The sequence below is a fragment of the Mastigoproctus giganteus genome, chromosome 9 (genome assembly GCF_048544385.1).
Source record: "Mastigoproctus giganteus isolate SK-2022 chromosome 9, ASM4854438v1, whole genome shotgun sequence".
Lineage (NCBI taxonomy): Eukaryota > Metazoa > Arthropoda > Arachnida > Uropygi > Thelyphonidae > Mastigoproctus > Mastigoproctus giganteus.
The window spans coordinates 169,386,162-169,406,365 of NC_143583.1; the positions used below are offsets into that span (position 1 = coordinate 169,386,162).

Genomic DNA, 20,204 nt, shown 5'->3' on the forward strand with positions numbered 1-20,204 from the left:
GAGAGGTAAGTTTTAATTCTGTTGTATAAGTTGGCTGGGATTTTCACTTGTCGGAGTCTAACCAGGACGCTTGGCCACCAAAGGGAGTTGAACGCCCCGGCAAAGTCCACTGCTATGGCTAGGAAGTATTTTTTCTGACATTCCTCAACAGCAACCAGAAGGTTCCTCATGGCATCCACAGTTGATAGTCCAGGCCTAAAGCCAAACTGATTGGCAGCAGAGTAGTAGTGTTGAATCCGCTTGTGAAGTAGTTGCTCCAGTAGTTTGCTCGTGACTGTGAGGAGGGCAATAGGCCGGTACGAGTTTGGTAGTTGTGGGTCCTTGCTGGGGTTCTTGAGAATTGGTTTTACAGTCACAATTTTCCATTTTTTGGAGAAGTATCCTTCTGACAAGTATTGATTGTACAGCTTTAGTAGTAGTAGGTTTGGAGCCAATTGGACAACTCGCTTAATAACCTCCGGCTCTAGTATATCTTTCCCAGGTCATTTTTTGGACCGGATTTGTGCTGCAGCTTCTTGTAGTTCTTCTAATGTGAATGGTTGCTCCACAGCTTCTTGTAGTTCTTCTAATGTGAATGGTTGCTCCACAGCTTCTTGTAATTCTTCTAATGTGAATGGTTGCTTCACAGCTTCCGTCTCGTAGTTTTCATGCTTGCATAGAGTTTGCTGCTTTTGTGTGTTTGGGGTAACCGCCTGCTTGAAGATGTCCAAAATATTGTTAATGGACTGCTACCACATAGTTGTATGTGGGACTGCTCCCACATAGTTGTTGAGACCTTGTATACCACCCCCCCAGGAGTTCTCATTTCCCATTGTTGTCACTAGGCACTTGCAGGCACTCTTTTTGCTCTTGTGAATTTTATCTGTGTATTGGTTCCTGGCTTCCCTATACCTTTGTCTCAAAATTTCAACCTCATTCTCCGGCCAGGTCCTGTGTGCCCGCTGGAAATCCTTTCTTCGTTTTGTAACTTCCTTTTGGAGTGTCTGGATCTCCTGATTCCACCAGGACACCGTGCCGAGGGTGGGATTTTTCTTCCTAATTGCCATCTGAGCTACACTGGTAATGAGTTCTGTAACTGTTCTTTGATGGTGATCTGAGTCTGATTCAGTCTCCTGTTCCTGTGGGCAATCAGATGTAGCTGCTTCCAATTGTTGCGCAAAGAGGTCCCAGTTTGCTTTAGCAATCGTGAATCTATGTTGCAATTGTCTGATGATTGGTACTGTTGTTAGTGTTCTTGTAATCCTGTAGGTAATTACCTGGTGGTCAGAGGTCATCCACGTGTTTTCCACCTTCCAGCCAGGGCAGTGTGCAGCCATGGTCGTTGTGGCAAGGGAAATGTCGATAGTTGCCTCCCAGAGCACGTTGCAGAAGGTCGGGAGGTGGTGGAGTTTGTTTAACATGGTGAATCTCGATCCGGCAAGGAAGTCTTCTAGGAGTTGCCCATTATGGGTTCCCCCTTCTGTCCTGCATTGTGCTATGCCACATGGGTGAACGACAGTTGATGTCCATTCCAACTAGGATTTTTTGGTTTAGGAGTGCATCCAGCACGTGCTGAAGGTAGTTAATTGACAGATCGAGGTAGTGAGATTTTAAGCCAGAGAAGATTAAAAAGAGGAGATTCCAAATTACCAAGTCTCTGACAGGGACTATCGGATTGGACATATGCACAAAGCAAAAAAACATATGCCTCTGAGGCAAAAGGAATCATACAGCAAATAATTTGGGCAACTGAGATGAGCAGTGGCTGAATCAACCGATAACTGAGATTCTGTCAGAAAAAGTACATGGGGTTTAGCAGACTAAGTTTTGGTTTGGGTTTTTTTTTTTTTTAAGAGCATTAGCAACTACGGCCATATTGCTCCGGGGATATGCTGTGGTCATTCCCTGACCTTTCCGCATCCTCTGTATTTGGTGGTCACGGGTTCGAACCCCGGTATAATCAAGAAGTGTGTGTACTACGCACTGCTGCTCCTGCCCACCTGGCTATGGAGGTGCGAAACACCTTAGTCAGATCATTTCACAGGTGATCTGATTGAGGTGTTTAAAAGGTATTGAATCAAATTGAGGAAGGATGGAATGTTTTGTCTTTAGCCAATGGCTGGGTGACTGCGGGAACAAACTTTTATTTGTTATGGAAGTGGATAGCTTGAATAAATTCAAGAAAGAGCTAGCAACTTATTGGATGGGATGGATAGGAGAAATGGGAATTGTTTTTTTTTTTCCTTGATGATGTTGCATAAACTTTCTTTCTTGCATTATTTGGCACTACTGATACTAAATACTCCTGGAATATTTATACCAGTTTGTATAATTCTGCCTTTTGATATGGAACGTTATTGTAATGTTTCTTGTCGGAAGCACCCACTTGCAGATGGATATACTGCAACCATGAAGGGATATGCCTAGTCAGAAACTATTCCCAGATGATCTGTGGCAACCAAATGTTGCTCCACTGGTATTAAATGGCTCAGTGTATACCATGAAAACATTCCCCACATCATTACATCACTGCCACCAACTGCTTGCATTGTCGACGCCTGACAGGATAGTTCTATAGACTCAATTCTTTTTTTTTGCCATATTCTGGTCATCTGAAGCACCAGGAACTGGGATTCCTCATACTTGCAATATTTTTACAATCCTTCTCTGTCCTGTCAGTGTTTTTGAGCCCAGTGTGACTTTATGTTCTTGTTTTTTGTTGACAGGAGTGGAGTCTAGTTCAGTTACTGCTATGATACTGCCATCCATAACAAGATACAATGAGTTGCATATTATGAAATCCCTCTCTGGTTACTGAGTTGTTATTTGACTGACTGTAATCTTTTTGTTAGCTACAACTAACAAAACTGTGGGAAACATGCTGTTTCCCACAGGATTGCCATTGTTGGATTATTTGGTTATTGGACCAATTTTGATACGCTCGAGACACCGAATGGCCAAATGGGGTTCGGAGAGCATGGCTGATATGAATGTGTTCAGTTTGTCGATTTTGTGTTAATTCAAGTTTTGATTACCGTCGAGTATTTCTGAAAGTTTATGAAGTGTTTTTATACATTTGTGAAAAATTTTGTTAGGAAATTCCAGTTTGATTTCCAGGAAATTCAATTTGAAAATCTCAGTGTGTAATGGCTGCCATTGTGTTAGATTGATGGTTGTTAATGATCGTTAGTTTGTGTTTGTGCAATTTCAGTGTATTATTCTAGAATATTTTGATATTGGATTATCACATAACAGGTAATTTATCGATTTGAATAAGTTTTGGGAGTTTTGTATTGATTGATTTAGTTTTATTTTCTTATATTAGATTCGTTTATTATATTCTTGTGTTAGGGTTTTTAGTTTTAGTTCAGATTGATCTGCTGGATGGAGCCCGTATTTATTTATTAAACTAACCTACTGTACATAGTGTAAATAGTTTGAGTTTGTTGATTCTCTCCAACTCTTTTAATTGTAAATAATTATTATAATTTTATTTATATTTTAGTTCAGTGTGGCTACTCGAATAAAAAGTTTTAGTCTCTGCCTAGTATTTCTCAGAAAGTTAGTAGTTCTGATAATAATCCAGATGCTTACTTGAAAGAAACAGTGGCAGAATTATCTGAGAAAGAGGTAAAAATTATAGATAAAAACATTTCTACAGCTGCAGCAAAGATGACTTTGACTAAAGCCGTTACTGAAGATACTTTGGATCAGCTTTCTCAGTAACTTCAGGTGATATGTCAAATTAAGGATTCAGTCTCTAAAAAGAAAAGGAGTAAGAAATTGGGGGGGGGGATAATTCCAAGTCTCAAGTAGTTGATTTATGGATACTGAGCAATTTATAACTGATCCTCCTGTGAATAATAAAGAACAGAAAAGCATAAATGTGACTAATCAACCTAGACCTGCAAAAAAAGACCCAGAGAAAATGTGGAATCTGAGGGTGTGAAGAATCATGTCTAGATCTCATGGGCATGAGTAAAATGAAATCAGCAAGAATGGAATTGAGACAAATGTTGTTGAAGGGGAAGCATAGCATTCCAGGAATTGGAGTGGCACAAATTTTAGAATTGTGGAATACTTCTGAGATAACATTGATTGAATTACAGATTGAAAATAAAGTTTTAATGGCAAGATTGGAAGATAAAGAAAAGGAAAGTTTAGTGGAAATGATAGTTAAACAAGGTGAAGGTTAATTCATATGCGTCGGTTGTCTCAAGAGATCAAGTAAGTGCTATGCATTCGAATGTGGCTGTGGTTACCTCCAACAGTACTCAATATAAAAATAGTGAGAACATGAAGAAGGAGTTATTAAAGTCTGTGAGACCCATACTGTGTGAGAGCAGTTAGACATAAGAGGCTAATTATTGAAGCTGATTCTGAACAAGACTTGAACAAAATAGAGAACTGTGTGCGATTTCAGGATTTCGGTCTAAAGTTAGAGAAACCTAAGAGGCTAAATCCAAAGTTATTAATATATGATGTGAATCAGGACATGAATAAGGAAACCTTTATTGAACAGTTGTGGTTAAGAAATCTTAAAGACTGTGGCTTTAGTAAGGAGAAAGTGTGTAGTGAAGTAATGGTGTTATCTATTAATAAGGTGAAAAATAAAAATGTATCTAATTGGATTATAGAGTTGCCTGGCTGTTACCATAAGATAATTGTGGGGAAGGGTCGGGTTTATGTGAACTGGGACTGTGTGAATAACACAATACCCCTGACCCACTGAGTCAGGGTCAGATGTCAGATGTTTGTTATTTGGAGCATTAGCAACTAAGGCCATATTGCTCCAGGATATGCAGTGGTCCTTCCCTGACCTTTCCGCATCTTCCGTATTTGGTGGTGACAGGCTCGAACCCTGGTCTAATCAAGAAGCGTGTGCTATGCACTGCTGCTCTTTCCCACCTGGCTACGGAGGCGCCACTGAGTCAGGGATATTGTGTTATTCACACAGTGTTACAAATGTATGGCATTTGGCTAAATATTGTAGAAATGTTGCCTTCTGTGGACACTGTTCTGTGAAAGGCCATTTTTTTATTTGGCGTGCCCTTTGAGGATGGAGGCAAACAGATGCATCAACTGTTGGAGGAAAAACATTATTGCCGAGCATCCCGCTATTGATAAATCCTGCCCTGATTATCAATGGGTTTTAGAGATAAATAAAAAGAAAATTAACTATGAGTAGACTCGAGTCAGGATTTATCCTTATGTTAAAGATGTTGTGATTCAACTTAGTAAAGTGGCAGAGGAGAAGCATTATGATGTGATGTTTATTCAGGAGCCATACTCATTTTTGGGTAAAGTGCAGGGATACCAGGGTACATACCATGTTGTTCAGTGTGGAGAGAACCCCATGGCGACTATAGTAGCAGTCAATAGAAATTTAGGGATAACAATGATCACCTCCTTGTGTGGAGAATATGGGTACGTTGTGAGGTAATGACATCCACTAGGCCAGTGTACCTGGTGTCCCTATATTTTAAATATAGTGACATCGTAGACCCCTACATTGAGTACTTGGAAAAAGTGGAGATTCTTCTACGAAGAAAACTGATAATAGTTTCTGCAGATACAAATGCTTGCTCCACGCTTTGGGGGCTGGGTTCTCTGATGACAGAGGTCAAGATCTAGAGGAGTTCCTTTCTTCCTTCCATGGGCTGGGGTGTGGCTAATTATCCACAGCAGCTGCTGACATTCTCCTCTGTTCAAGGTGGATTGAACATCGATGTTAATTTATACTCAGATGATGCCATTTATAAAGTAACTAACTGGAAGGTTCAAAGAGCTTTGGTCTATAGTGATCATAGAGGCATCACGTATGATTACTGTGTGGCTCGCCAATCCCGGACTTGGATTGAAACAGATAGGTATGCTGTTAAATCTATAAATTGGACTGTGTTTGAAAGATATGTAAGAGAATCCATTAGTGAGATTGTTGATTGGGGATCCTTTTCTGCTACAAAAATGGTGGAAATTGTGACTGCTATATTACAAGAGGCTAGCAATTGATCTATGAGAAAGAAAAGATGCCCCAATCGTATTCTGTGGTGGAGCCCAGTTCTGTCCGATCTGAGGAGAAGGGTGAGGGCCTCAAGGAAGACCTTCCAGTGCTCCTGGAGGTCTGCTGATGGCATTTTAATTGAACAATTGAAACAGAGTTATATTGATCTCAGAAAAGAGTACTCTAGCGCAATTAAGAAACATAAATGTATGGCCAGGCAGGCCTTTGTAGAGATTGCTGGGAATAGCGATCCTTCGGGCTCTGTATATAAGATTATTACAGATAAAATTAATTTTAGTGATATAACATATAGTGTTTGTGCAGAGGGCCAGCAAGATATGGTGACGTGGGCCCGATCTGTCCAGCAGATCTTGGCTGATTTAATAGTATTCGATTCTCATGAGGAGAATTCTATTTGGCAAAAGGAAGTTTTAAAACTAAATGGTGAATACATATCCTCTGAGAGTAAAGTGCCCTTCTCAATAGCGGAGTTGTGTTCAGCTATTATACTTGTTAAGAACAGTAAGGCTCTGGGGATTGATTTCCTAAACGTTAAACGTTTAGGAAATCAATCTTAAACGTTTCTTAAACGTTTCCACTTAATGTATCTTCAATATCTTTTGGATAGATACAATGGATGTTTACGAGAGGGCATATTCCCTGAGTTATGGAAGACTGCGATTTTGAAAATGGTCCTCAAGGGTCCGGGTAAATCTTTGGACGAGCTGACTTCATATTGTCCGATTGATTGAGTGGCTTATAATAGGAAGGTTTTTTCCCTTATAATAGAAAGAAATATGTCCAAGATATGTTTCTTCTGGACTTGATTCTAACAAACAATGTGGTTTTAAAAAGGACTCCTCTACGGAGGATGCCATTAAGAAATTGGTTGATAAAGTTCAGGAGAAACCTTGGAGATACGTACTCGGTGTGTTCATTGACTTTAAGGAGGTGTTTGATACCCTGTAGTGGGGTAGCATCCTCTGTAGGGCTAGAACTGCCCTCTGGTATGCAAATTTATATAAGGTTCTAGGGGATTATTTCTCGGTTTGTGAGGTTATTGTAAGATCTAGATGGGAGGAGGTGGGTAGGAAGGTGGAATATTGTATTAGATGAATTTTTAGAGCATGACATGGGCGATGTTTTGTCCATCACCTACACTGATGACGTGGTTTTGATAATTTCTGGGGATTCCCAGAAGCAGTTGCAAGAGAAGGCCAGTTGTGTGCTGGAGAAATTTTTGACTTGGAGTGCAAACCATAAATTACAAATATCTAAGAATAAAACAGTAATTATGTTGTTAAAAGGGAAACTTAGCTTGAATAGGCCACCACCGAGTGAGACATCCCCCACCACTTGTGGGGATGTCTCACTCAGATATTCTACACATGTCAAATATCTGGGTTTGCCTGGAGGAGCAAATGTTTTTTTACTGAACATGTTAAATATGTAAAACAGAAGGTTAAGTTACTTTATGCCAAGTTCCGGCGTGTGGTTAGAGTAAAATGGGGGGATAAAGGGTCATTTCCTGAACATGTTGTATGAATTTTTTTTTGTCTCCATAATTACTAAGAGGCTCTCGAATGTGGTCATTAGAAAACATCTTTTGTCAGCTCAGAGATCCACTCTTCTGGGCATAACCAGGGCTTGCTGCACTACATCTATCGACACACTTCAGGTTTTAGCAGAGAAAATTCCTGCTGATTTAATGGTTGCCCTTGCTGGGCTAATGTATTTTCTGATTAGAAGCATTGCCACTGATGTTTTGGGCATTCGGTCGTGCCCAGTGGGTGGGGAGGATGTTTTGAGGCAGCAGTTAGCAGTGGAGAGGAGAAGAATCAATGATGAGCTGATAAATATATGCAGTCAAAATGGCATAGCTCTGAGAAAGGCTAACTGTATCAACTACGCTGATTTGAGAGCTGAGCTGGAGAGAAAGGGATGATTTTGCTAATGAAGATAATTTGCTTTTCTTGTTTCATTCAAGAGAAAATTTAATTTTATTCTGTAAATATGTAGATCAAGTTTTGAAATGTAGGAGAAATATAATTTGTGAAAGGCTAACGGTGGAAGGCATGCCTTCTAGTGGCTAGAGATGTCAACCGGAGGCATAGGAAACTTGTTTCGTGTTGAAGGGCTAAATGCATGTCAAAATTTTATAGTTTATGTTTATTGATTTTATAAGGTTTTATGAAGTTATGTTCAAGATAAGTTGTCAAAGTTTTAGATTTTTTTTTTTTTAATGAGGTTTTTAAATGTTATATTGTTGAATATATAAATCAATGCAAAATTCCAATTTAATTGTTAGAGATACTTTTAGTGCAGTGACCACCAAATACGGAGGATGCGGAAAGGTCAGGGAATGACCACCGCATATCCCTGGAGCAATATGGCCTTAGTTGCTAATGCTCCTAAAAACCAGATAACAACAACTTTTAGTGAATATGGGCTTATTGCCCTGGTGGCACGTTGAAGGTTGCATGTTCAATATGATGATGATGATGCTAATCATGGCTTGATCATTTACAAAATAAAATAATAAGCAACAAACACTCGAGACACAGTTACAATGAAAACCCTTTCATGGTTTTCATTTTAACTGGAGTTGCTGGGGTTGTTGTTGTAACCAAGATGCTCATACTGGGTGTCTGGCACTGATTACCATGCTACATTCAAAATCCTGTAAATCTTTCAATTTGGTCATCCTTGCACTGAATTGTTTATGTTCGGCTTTCCAATGTATCAGCCTGTATGCCTTATATTGCATGGTATGAACACATGATATTGTTATTGAAGGAGGGTGCTATTTCATTAAAACAGGTGGCATACTTAATAAAGTGGTCACTCAGTTTACTTGCTGAATCAGGTAATATGAGAAATTAGTTTGGAAACATGAAAAACCATACTTCTCATTATGCGAAATACCATTTATTTGGGGTGCAGTATCAGGAAACTTTTTTTTTTTCTTTTTTTTTTTATCATGAAATCTTATTGCATGGCAACCTGGGATGCAGTATCGGAAATTTATTGCAATGTTGCTGCAATCTGGGAAATCGGTCTATATTGAGAACGTCTGTCCTTGATATAAAAATAAAAAAAAGTCCAATTTATTTGCATATGGCCTTAACCTAAATCATGATGCATATATTTTGTATGGCTATATATATATAATAATAAAATAAACACAGAAATTTAAATATAACTATCCTTGACAGATATATTTGCATTTATTTATCCATCTAAATCATACAATTTTAGTTAAAATATTTTTCGAGTAAGTTTAAAACAAAGGCATCAGGGATATAAGAGCTAAAAATATTAATGTATATGAGATTACAAAAGCTCAATTCTGTACACAGCATATTGTTTATTTATGGTTAATGGCATGCATTGAAAATAAATAGCAACATATTTTTTATTAGGAAGCAGTACATTTGGAGTACAAGTGCAGAAACAAGGCAGCTCATGCTGATTGCTGTGCCATGTGAGATTGAGACATTTTGTAACAAACTATGTGCAGAAATGAAGCTTTTGCTAACTCCTGTGCATTAACTTATTTCTTTTATTTAAACAAAGAACTAACATGTTTCCTTATAAACTATTACACATTTTCATATATTTATTTTTTTTAATTCAAAATCTTTCCTTAATCAGAGTTATTCTGTGCAGAGAACTAAGTATGGGCTTGGCATACCCAGGGTTCTGAGCTGTATATCTTCATTCTTCTCATTTTTAGTGATTCCCTCCTACTTCTCTCTCTTTCTGTTTCTTTCTCAGGATACTCAAATTTTTTTTTTTTTGGCTGGTGCAGCATTAGCCTCAGGCTTCCTTGCACCATATGGCTAATAATAATAATAATAAGTATAATCTACATGGGTTTGCAAAGAAAAGATAAAATTATAAACCTATGATGTGTAATATGAAACATAATAGCAGCCCATGACTGATTGCTTTTCTATATAAAAATATCCAGAAATTCCATCTGTCTCTCTCTCTCTTCTATTTTTTATTTTTTTATTTTTTTTTAAATAATGGTTTAAATTGGATCGGCTTTTATTTGTCAAAATTTGATAATGGAAATGCACCTTCAGAGAAGGACTACCTAATGGCATTTTGTGTATTTCTTTCAGGGATAATATGAAATTGTTCCTACTAAAAAAGAAGGAGAAGTGCATAAAAGTTTTTGATAAAAGCTAAATATATCCATCTAGGTTAGCAAACTGTATTCATATGAACTTTTTGCAGTAATGTTCATGTGTGAGATATAGAAACATGTTAGTATTGTACAATATTTATTATACTTTTACATATAAAACCAAAGTGCCAAATTGATACTGGAACAGTTAGAATATTTCAGTAGATCAGTAGTGTCACCAATTTTCCTGACCAGTAGGCTTGTAAAACTCAAGGAAAAATTATTGTTTATTCATAATGCCCAGCACCTACCATTTAACTGGTGCAGATCTGGAATAGAATAGGTAAAAAATATACATGGTAATGCAATGAGAAATAATACAAAATCAAATTATTGTAATGTTGCTGTCTGTTAAGGTAATGCTGTGAAGTAAATATAAATTTTGGTACTTATTAAAAACATTAATTTTAGAAAATCCTGACTGTCATGATGCCAACTGAAGAAGAAAAGACCAAGATTATGGAGGCTCAAAATAGTAATCCTGATATCCCTCTAGGTACAGCTGAACAATTTCTTCTTACACTTTCTTCAATAAGTGAATTAGAAGCTCGCCTAAGGTTGTGGGCATTTCGATTAGATTATGATTCTATGGAAAAGGTAATTTACACATGTGTGTATATATGTATGTGTATATTGCTTGATTATTTTTTGTATATTATTTACACATAAAATATGCAATAACCGAGAAATATATATATTTTTTCATGAAGAATATGTCAGAAAGAAATGGAATGTGATATCACAACTATGGTTAATAAAATATGCATATTCACCATTCTTTTGCTTGAAATTTTTTTGTTACTTCTTTTCTCTCTGTGTGTCTGGGGTGGGGGGAAAAGAAAGAGAGAGAGAGAGAGAGAGAGAGAGAGAGAGAGAGAGAGAGAGAGAGAGCAGATAAAAAATTTTCAAAGAATAGAATAGTGAATACGTATATTTTATTAACCATAGTTGTAAAATTAAATTACATTTCTTTGGCAATTGAGGTTTAATTTAAATTGAAGTGAAAATTAAAGTTTAATTTAAATTGAAGTGAAAATTGAAGTTTAATTTAAATTGAAGTGAAAATTGAATTTTAATTGAAGTGAAATCACATTCCATTTCTTTTGTAATTGAAGTTTAATATTGACAAATGCAAGGTATTTCATATGGGGAGCAGCAATCCCATATTAACATACCAGCTGGGTTGTGCCATGCTCAGAGCAGTAGAGTAAAAAGACCTGGGGGAGATAATTGTGCAGTCAGATATGAAGTTCTCTAAGCTATGTAGACTGGATGCCAGGAGAGCCCATTGGGGGGAGGGGGTTGTCAATGATATACAGGAATTTTTCCAGTAAGGATAAGGAGGTGATTATTCAATTGTGTAAGGGAATGGTTAGGGCTCATCTTGAATACTACATACAGGTCTGGAAGCCTCATTTGCAGATTGATATGGATCATTTCAAATGGGTGCAGAGAAAAGCAACAAGGTTAGTGAGAGTAATAAAAGGGTGCTCTTTCCAGGAAAGGTTTCAGTTCTGCAAATTGAAATGGACACCTGCAAGTAGATTTGATTGAGGTATTTAAGGGTGAGAATGGATTGAGTAAGCTCAGTGCCAGTGGAATTCTTGGAATTCAGTGGAATATAATAAGATATTGTACAGGGAAATAGAGTGGGCCAGTAAATCAGAGAGTCTTATAATGGGGGATTTTAATTTCCCAGATATTGACTGGAATTTGTGGGTTGGTCACTCGCACACTAGCAAGGCTTTTGTGGATTTATTGGATGATTGTTTTCTACATCAGCATGTTCGTGAGGCAACAAGAGGGAGCAATACTCTTGATCTGATTATCAGTAGTGACTCTTCATGCATTAAGAACCTGCAGATAAATGAACCACTAGGTGGCAGTGATCACAGTGTGTTGAAGTGGGATTTACTCAAGGAGGTAACTACCATCAGAGGTAAAGGGAAGGGTTTTTGTTTTCGTAAAGGCGACTATTATGGTCTGAGACAGTATTTAAATTCTATACAGTGGGACCAACTGATGATGTTACCAACAGCAAACTCAAAATGGGAAGCATTCAAGGAACTAATCTTGGAGGCTACCAGGCTTTACATACCAACTAAGAAATATTGTTCAAGGTTTAGGCCTAAATGGTTGTCAGATGAACTAATGAGACATGTGGCAGAGAAGAAAAATGCATGGGATACATATAAATTAATGGGTGACATGGAAGCCTATGATAGATATAAGATGGTCTGTAACCAAGTCACAAAGGAGATTAGGCAGGCAAAGGCAGACTACGAAAAATCCTTGGCAAAGGATGCAAAGAAAAACAGAAAAGAGTTCTTTACATACTTGAACTCGAGAAGGAGAGGGATGAATCAGATTGGTCCACTGGATATTGATGGTTCAACAGTTGAGGATCCTGCTCAGGTGGCTAACAATCTAAACGAGTATTTTGCATCTACATTCACGCATGAGGAGTTATTCAGGAAGGAGAATGATGTAGGTAAAGTAAACATTGGCAGTGAGCTGGATGATTTTGTAATAACTGAGAGGAAAGTGGAGGAGAGATTGTTGAGGATAAACATAAAAAAGGCACCTGGGGTGGATGGGATCTATCGAGTTATATTAAAGGAGGCAGCAAAGGAAGTATGCAAACCCCTAGCCATAATTATGAGAGCTTCTTTGGACTCAGGGGAGGTACCCATAGACTGGAGATGTGCAAATGTAACCCCAATTCACAAAGGAGGATCAAAGGCTGACACAAGTAATTATAGACCTGTTAGTTTAACTTCTGTTCCAGGTAAATTAATGGAGGCACTGGTTAAAGAAGCACTGCAGGATCATCTAGACAAGAATTCAGTTATAGCTCAGACGCAGCATGGTTTTGTTAAGGGCAGGTCTTGCCTGACCAATTTGATTGGATACTATGATGTAGTCACAAAAGAACTGGATGCAGGGAATAACTTTGATATTATATATTTGGATCTTAGAAAGGCTTTTGATACTGTTGCACATGGAAGACTGCTGCACAAATTGGAGCAGTGTGGCATTGGAGGCAAATTGCTGCTATGGATAAGGGGATGGTTGAGTGGCAGAAGACAGAGAGTGGTAATCAATGGACACTGCTCAACGTGGACTAATGTTATTAGTGGAGTTCCTCAAGGTTCAGTGTTGGGTCCGTTGTTGTTTTCGGTGTTTATGAATGATATTGATGACGGGATATCAAGTTTAATGTCCAAGTTTGCAGATGATACAAAGGTTGGCAGGGTCGTTAAGGACACTACTGACGCTATGCTGCTGCAACAGGATCTGGAAAGGTTGAACAGATGGGCTGAGAGGTGGCAAATGAAGTTTAACATTGACAAATGTAAAGTACTACATATGGGAAACAGTAACCCCAGAGCAACGTATCAACTCTGCTGTACTACACTGACAATGGTGGAGAATGAAAAGGACCTGGGGGTAATTGTGCAGGCAGATATGAAGTTCTCTGAGCAGTGCAGATGAGCTGCAAGAGTAGCTCATGGTGTCTTGTCAATGATATACAGGAATGTTTCTAGCAGGGATAAGGAGGTGATTATTCCCTTGTATAAGGCAATGGTTAGGCCACATCTTGAGTACTGTATACAGGTCTGGAGGCCTCATTTCAAGAAGGATGTAGAGCTGCTGGAACGGGTACAGAGAAGGGCAACAAGATTAGTAAATGGAACAAAGGGTTGCTCTTACGAAGAAAGGCTTAAGTTTTGCAAATTACAGAGTCTGGAGACTAGGCACCGGCGAGGTGATCTGATAGAGGTGTATAAGGCTTTGAATGGTTTGAGCATGCTCAATGCCAATGGGATTCTTCATCTTTCTCAGAATAATCACCTCAGAGGGCATAAATTCAAATTGAGGAAGGACGGATGTCGGATAGATGTGCGGAAATTTGTCTTTGGCCAGCGGGTGGTTGGTTGGTGGAACCGACTTCCACCTTGTTGTTGAAGTTGATAGCCTAAACAAATTTAAAGTTCAACTGGACAGGTATTTCGAACGAACGGAGGGGTGAAATGGGAGAGGGTTTTTTTTTTTTTTTTTTTTTTTTGGGCTGATGCTGAATAAGCTTGCTTTCTTGCATCGTATGCCTCTACTAATGCTAATGAATTCTTCCTCTTGCCGAGACTGCACACATGAGGTAGCACAAATTCAAATTGCGAAATATGGTTGCAGGATAAATGTGCTGAAATTTTTCTTCAGCTAGTAGGTAGTTGATTGTTAGAATAAACTTCCATCTGGTGTTGTATAGATAGGTATTTTGAATAAATTCAAGATAGAACTGGAAAAACTGTTGGAGATGATACAGAGATGATATGGAAAGAATTGGGTTTGTTTTTTCTATTTTTTTTCTTTTCTTTTTTTTTTTTTTTTTTTTTTGGTTGATGCTATATGCTTTCTTACCTCATCTATCTATACATTAAAAAAGTTTTCCTCCTAGTGATATTTATTTGAGCCAATGGGAGAAGAGAGCAAGACATTTACATCACTACCAATGCAATTAATTATTGACAACTGCCTCTATAACGTTCACAAACCTCGTACACGTGATTCACTGTCTAATATTTGATGTTCCATTGTAACAATTTTTGTATATTAATGAATATTGTATATTTGTAAATACTATAGTTTAGTATTTTGTAAATATAAATATTTGTATAGTTTGTAAAATTTCAGTTAAATATTTTAGTCCTGCTCTTTTGGATGCAACAATATTCCTCATGTATTATGGAACCCGAAGCATAGGTCACTTTGCCTAAGTAATTATTTACTTAGGAAAAGTTTACATAGGTAAATAATTACATTATTTACATAGATGGCGATAATTGACAGGTGCTGGCACCTCTCTTTTCTGATTGTTTTGTGTTGTCGAGGAGGAGGGGCTTAGCTTGGGTAGGGTGTTAGCTCTCATCCCGCTGTTTTAAAATGGGAAAACGAGTTCCCAATTTAAAAACAGCAGCAAATGTAGGGAAAAACACCCTAGGCATATCAACCTAGGAGCACAGTGGGTGGAGAAAGCCGTGGCTCCTGCCAATCACTGCCTTGTTCATGTCCATTTGTCGAAATATGGTAGTTTTACCATGATATTTATTCAACCTTGAGAATGCTGCGCACTACAAATGCACAGGTAAATAATTACATAGGTTATTTCCTGATTAGATATCTACCAGTGCGTTTTGACAGGTGTGTCTTTTACAGTAGAAAAGATTTGACTTACTCCGTTTACCTCTACATTTTACATACAAAAACATGTGCAGGGTGGGCGAGCAAAGCAAACAGGGGGAAGCCCCCTAGTTTTCCATTATTAATATTACTACAGATTCTTTCAACAACACTGTCTGTACTGTATTAGGATTATATGTTAATTGCCTATACTCCAGTCTGATTAAACTGATCTCCACTTTCAGCTACAATAGGTATCCTTCTTTATTTGGTCAAAACTCATAAAATATAGTGAATAAAGTACTGACAGTCCTCTTATTTGAAAAAAGGACACTGGTGTACTGGTTAAATACTGGGATTTAATTTAGGAATTTAATTAAATGTGAGAGTCATATATTTATCACTCTACTTAAGCCCTTCTGCTGTGGCAAAATTTAGTTTAAACTGATTAAACTTTTACCATAGATTTATGTTTTGAAGAGATGTTAAGCTAATTGCTTTTACATAGCACCCTGTCTCACCCACTGTAATATTAATGATGAAAATTAGCTCATAGTCTTGTTTATAGTGTCTTGGTAAGATGCTATATAAAAGTCAGTTTAGCACCTCTTTGCCCTTTGTTCACATGGAAAGATTAATTAGTTTAATACATATTTTGTCACAGTAAAAGGGTTTGAAGTAGAGTCCAAAATGTATGGCTTTTAAATTAAATTAAGTAATTTAGTTTAAAAGCCAATGAAAATTCTTAAATTAAATCCTAGTACGAATGCCAAGAATGCAGTGAAAGAACAAGTATCCATCTGCATTAATAATATATCCTTTAAGGATCACATTATTAAAGTATCCTTTAAGGATCACATTATTAAAGGCATATTATTAATCCCACTACAATTTTTAACTTTGTAATTGTAATCATCATGATTGCAGTACATCAACATCAAAACATCACATGATTTTACAAAAAAAGTCACAAATTATGAATAATTCAAGTTGGCCAATTTATATATATATATCTCTGACAAATTAAAAATATTGAACACACATGCACACACATACACACTTGTAAAATAAGAAAATAGGAAAAGTCATAAATATGTTTGATTTTGAATGATGACAGAACTATGGCTGACTGAATTTTAAAAAATAATAAAAATAAGAATAAGCAGACACATATATAACATGAATTGTATGTATGTCTAACATGTATCTCATCATCATCTTCAGCCATTTTCTATCCACTGCAGGATTAAGGCTTCCTCAACAAGTTTCTAGCAACTGTGGCCTTGTGCTTTCTGTTGCCATTGTACACCAACAAATTTCACAATTTCATCAATCCACCTCATCTTTGGTCTTTTTCTTGGGTATTTAGAGTCAAGCAATATCCATTCCAAAATTTGTTTGGTTTATGTATCATCAGTTCTTCTGATATGTGACCTGCCCATTTATATTTTAAGTGTTTTGTTCTTTCAATGATATTACAGACCTTGGTTTATTGGCGAATACATGCACATGTATTTTTGCTTATTTTCAAAATTCGGCATTCCATACTTCTCTGTGTTACCTTCAATCTTTGTAAATCTTTGGCATTCAATGTCCATGGTTTACAACCATGCATTAGGACATCGAGGATACATTGATCAAAAACTTTTCTTTGTTTGAGACATTGGCAAGTTAATCATGCCATTCCAATTTTATGTGTCATTCAGTTTCCACCAAGATATTTCCATCTGTTGACATTTCTTGTCCAAGGTAAACATACCTTTCCACTTCTTCTAGTTCTTGTCCATCAGTTTCAGTAAACATATGGTAAACATCCCTTATGTTTACCTTATGTAAAGTAAGGTAAATAGTAAGGTAAGGCAAAGAGTAAGATAAACATACCTTTCCACTTCTTCTAGTTCTTGTCCATCGGCCATGATTTTCTTTGGTCTGGTAAATTTGTTGAACATCACCTGTATTTTCTTGATATTCATCTACAAATTGAACTTCTTTCTTTCATGCAGCAGTTCTGTAATGTTTTACTGCAATGCTTTTGGATCATTCACAAAGAGGATGATATCATCTGCAAATTGTAAGCGATTCAGGTAATCTCCATTTATGTTGAGTCCTTTATTATCCCAATTTAAAGTTTGGGGAGACTGTGTCTCTTTATCAGCCTGCCTTTTTCTACGTTGATCTTAACTTTATCATTGTTAATCTATATTGATGCAGTCACCTTTCCATATATTAATTGGAAAATGTTGACTTAAGCTCTGTCTACACCTTTGCTGATTAGGACATTGATTGTTGCTTATTTTGTGACTGAGTTGAATGATTTTTTTTTTTGTTGATGAAGGCTATGCATAATGGAAGGTTATATTCATTGTGCCACTCTATAACCTTCTGTACTGTTTGGATGTGATCCTTTGTACTGAAGTTGCTTCAGAAACCTGATTGTTCCCTGGGTTATGCTGCATCAAGTATTATGCCTGACATGGGTGCCGGCAGCATGGTGCAAGGTGATGCAAGTGCACCACCTTGCTCTATAAGCTTTATGTTTGATCTTTTATGAATTGTAGTATTTATTAAGTTTATTATTTGTTATTTTTTAGTAATAATTCAATTTTTATTAAATGCAATGCTAGAAATACTCACTAGTTTAATGAAACAAAAAGTTGATTTATTATGCTTTAAAAATAGGCTATACCACGAAATAGAAACATTGTATTATTAACTGTTATGAAATCTAAATTTGCAGGAACGCTTACTGCACGAAACTTTGACATTATTCCAGCACTATAAATTAATTCCGAAAACATTTTGATATTAACATTTTTCAATGAAAAAAATAAAAAAATAATAATAAATTATTATTATTTATTCCCATGTTGAACTAAACTGTAAACTTGAAATAATTACATAAACAAATTTGCCTATAACAGTTGGTACACACACACAAGCAGTTTTCCCACAGACCTGAACTGCCCCAGTCTAGATCTGCAGGATGAAATCACTGATAAAACTGCTCCTGTGTGGCCTGATATAAACAAAAAAAAATTTTCATTTAAATTTTTATTTTTACAGTTTCAAAAAATAATTATTTACCAAGAAATTACTACAAGTATTAAAACAGTGATGGTCCAGATCTGAAGAAAAACTATTCATGTGTGGCTGCCTATTTACTGCATGAAAATCAGTTATTATTTGAATAATACAATACTATACAATGTATTCATCAAAAAATTTTGTTTCAATAAATAAACTTGTTAAGAAAATTAATAAATTTCTTGACAACAAGTTATAATTCAACAAATAAAACATTTTCCAAATATTTATTATTAAATTAAAAAAAAAGGAAAGAAAAAGTGAAATTATAATGATAATACATTCCACACTGTAACAGAGAGTACTATTTATATGTAAAGCAACTCTAATCCACTGAATCATTAAGAATCAAAAATTTTCTTATTAAATATTTTATTCATTCCAAATTTTTTTGTAGTTCAGTATTGATAAGCTATCAACTTCCACAACAACAGATGGAAGTTTGTTCCAGCAATCGACTACCTGCTGGCTAAAGGCAAAGTTTGTGCATACCAATTCTACAACTGCCTTTCCTTATTTTGAATCTATGCTCCCTCAGGTTCGTAATCTGAGCAAGAGGAAGAATCCAATGCATTTAAGGCCTTATACACCTCAATCAGATCACCTCACTGGTGCCTAGTCTCCAGAAGCTGCAATTTGCAGAACATAAGCCTTTCTTCATAAGAGCACCCCTTTGTTCCCTTTGCCAGTCTTGTTGCTCTTCTCTGTACTCGTTCTAGCAATTCTACATCCTTCCTAAAATGAGGCTTCCAGACCTGTATGCAGTACTCAAGGTGTGACCCAACCACTGCCTTATACAAAAGGATTAACAGGAGAGACTGCTTCTACATTGATGGGATACACTTAAATAGAAAGGGTGCAAGAATATTTGCTTATGCGAGCGAGGCAGAGTTAGGTAGGTCGGGAAAACTGCTAGCTTGGGGGGGGATATACGGACTAATAGATTAACAGTAGCCACTGGCAGAGGTAAAAGTGATTCTTTCACTACTTCTATTGAAATGCAATTGAGCAGCAGCCTGGAAAGCAAGGCAATGTGAATTTCCAGGACTGCTGGGAATCAGAGTGGAACAAGTAAATACATGGGCTGTGTTAGGGTAACTAAGAATAGAAACAGGTGCATGTATACTTGCGTGTACACCAATGCTAGGAGTTTGGTAAATAAATTTGATGAATTTGAGGTATTGCTCAAAGCATCAGAGGCGGATATTGTTGGGATATCAGAGACGTGGTGTCACACAGATATAAGGAATGCAGAACTAGAATTTGGGGAGTACAACGTCTACAGAAAGGTTAGACAGGATAGGAAGGGAGGAGGGGGTATGCTATTAGTTAAGAAACACATAAAATCCAAGGAAGTGAAGCCAGTTGACATAGCTGGACAGTGCAGTGTCAAGTCAGTTTGGTGTGACATAAGCACTGGAAGATCAAAATTGAGAGTAGGAGTGTGCTATAGGCCTAATGACTCTGATGAGTATAATGGGAAGCTGCACAGGGAAATAGAGTGGGCCAGTACATCAGAGAGTCTTATAATGGGGGATTTTAATTTCCCAGATATTGACTGGAATTTGTGGGTTGGTCACTCACACACTAGCAAGGCTTTTGTGGATTTATTGGATGATTGTTTTCTACATCAGCATGTTCGGGAGGCAACTAGAGGGAGTAATACTCTTGATTATCAGTAGTGATTCTTTATGCATTAACAATCTGCAGATAAAGGAACCACTAGGTGGCAGTGATCACAGTGTGCTTAAGTGGGATTTA

At 37.0% G+C, this 20,204-nt stretch overlaps 1 protein-coding gene across 2 annotated transcripts in view; it reads left to right on the forward strand.

Annotated features, from left to right (window-relative positions):
- The window catches only part of LOC150080881 (uncharacterized), a 597,772-nt gene that overhangs the window by 382,974 nt on the left and 194,594 nt on the right, over nt 1-20,204 (forward strand). For both annotated transcript variants that reach the window (XR_016547378.1, XM_090381140.1), the window contains exon 18: nt 10,590-10,775. Coding sequence is in view for 1 of the 2 variants with exons in the window: in XM_090381140.1 (XP_090237266.1) it covers nt 10,590-10,775 (186 nt within the window). In the remaining variant the exon portion in view is untranslated. The remainder of the gene's footprint in view (nt 1-10,589; nt 10,776-20,204) is intronic.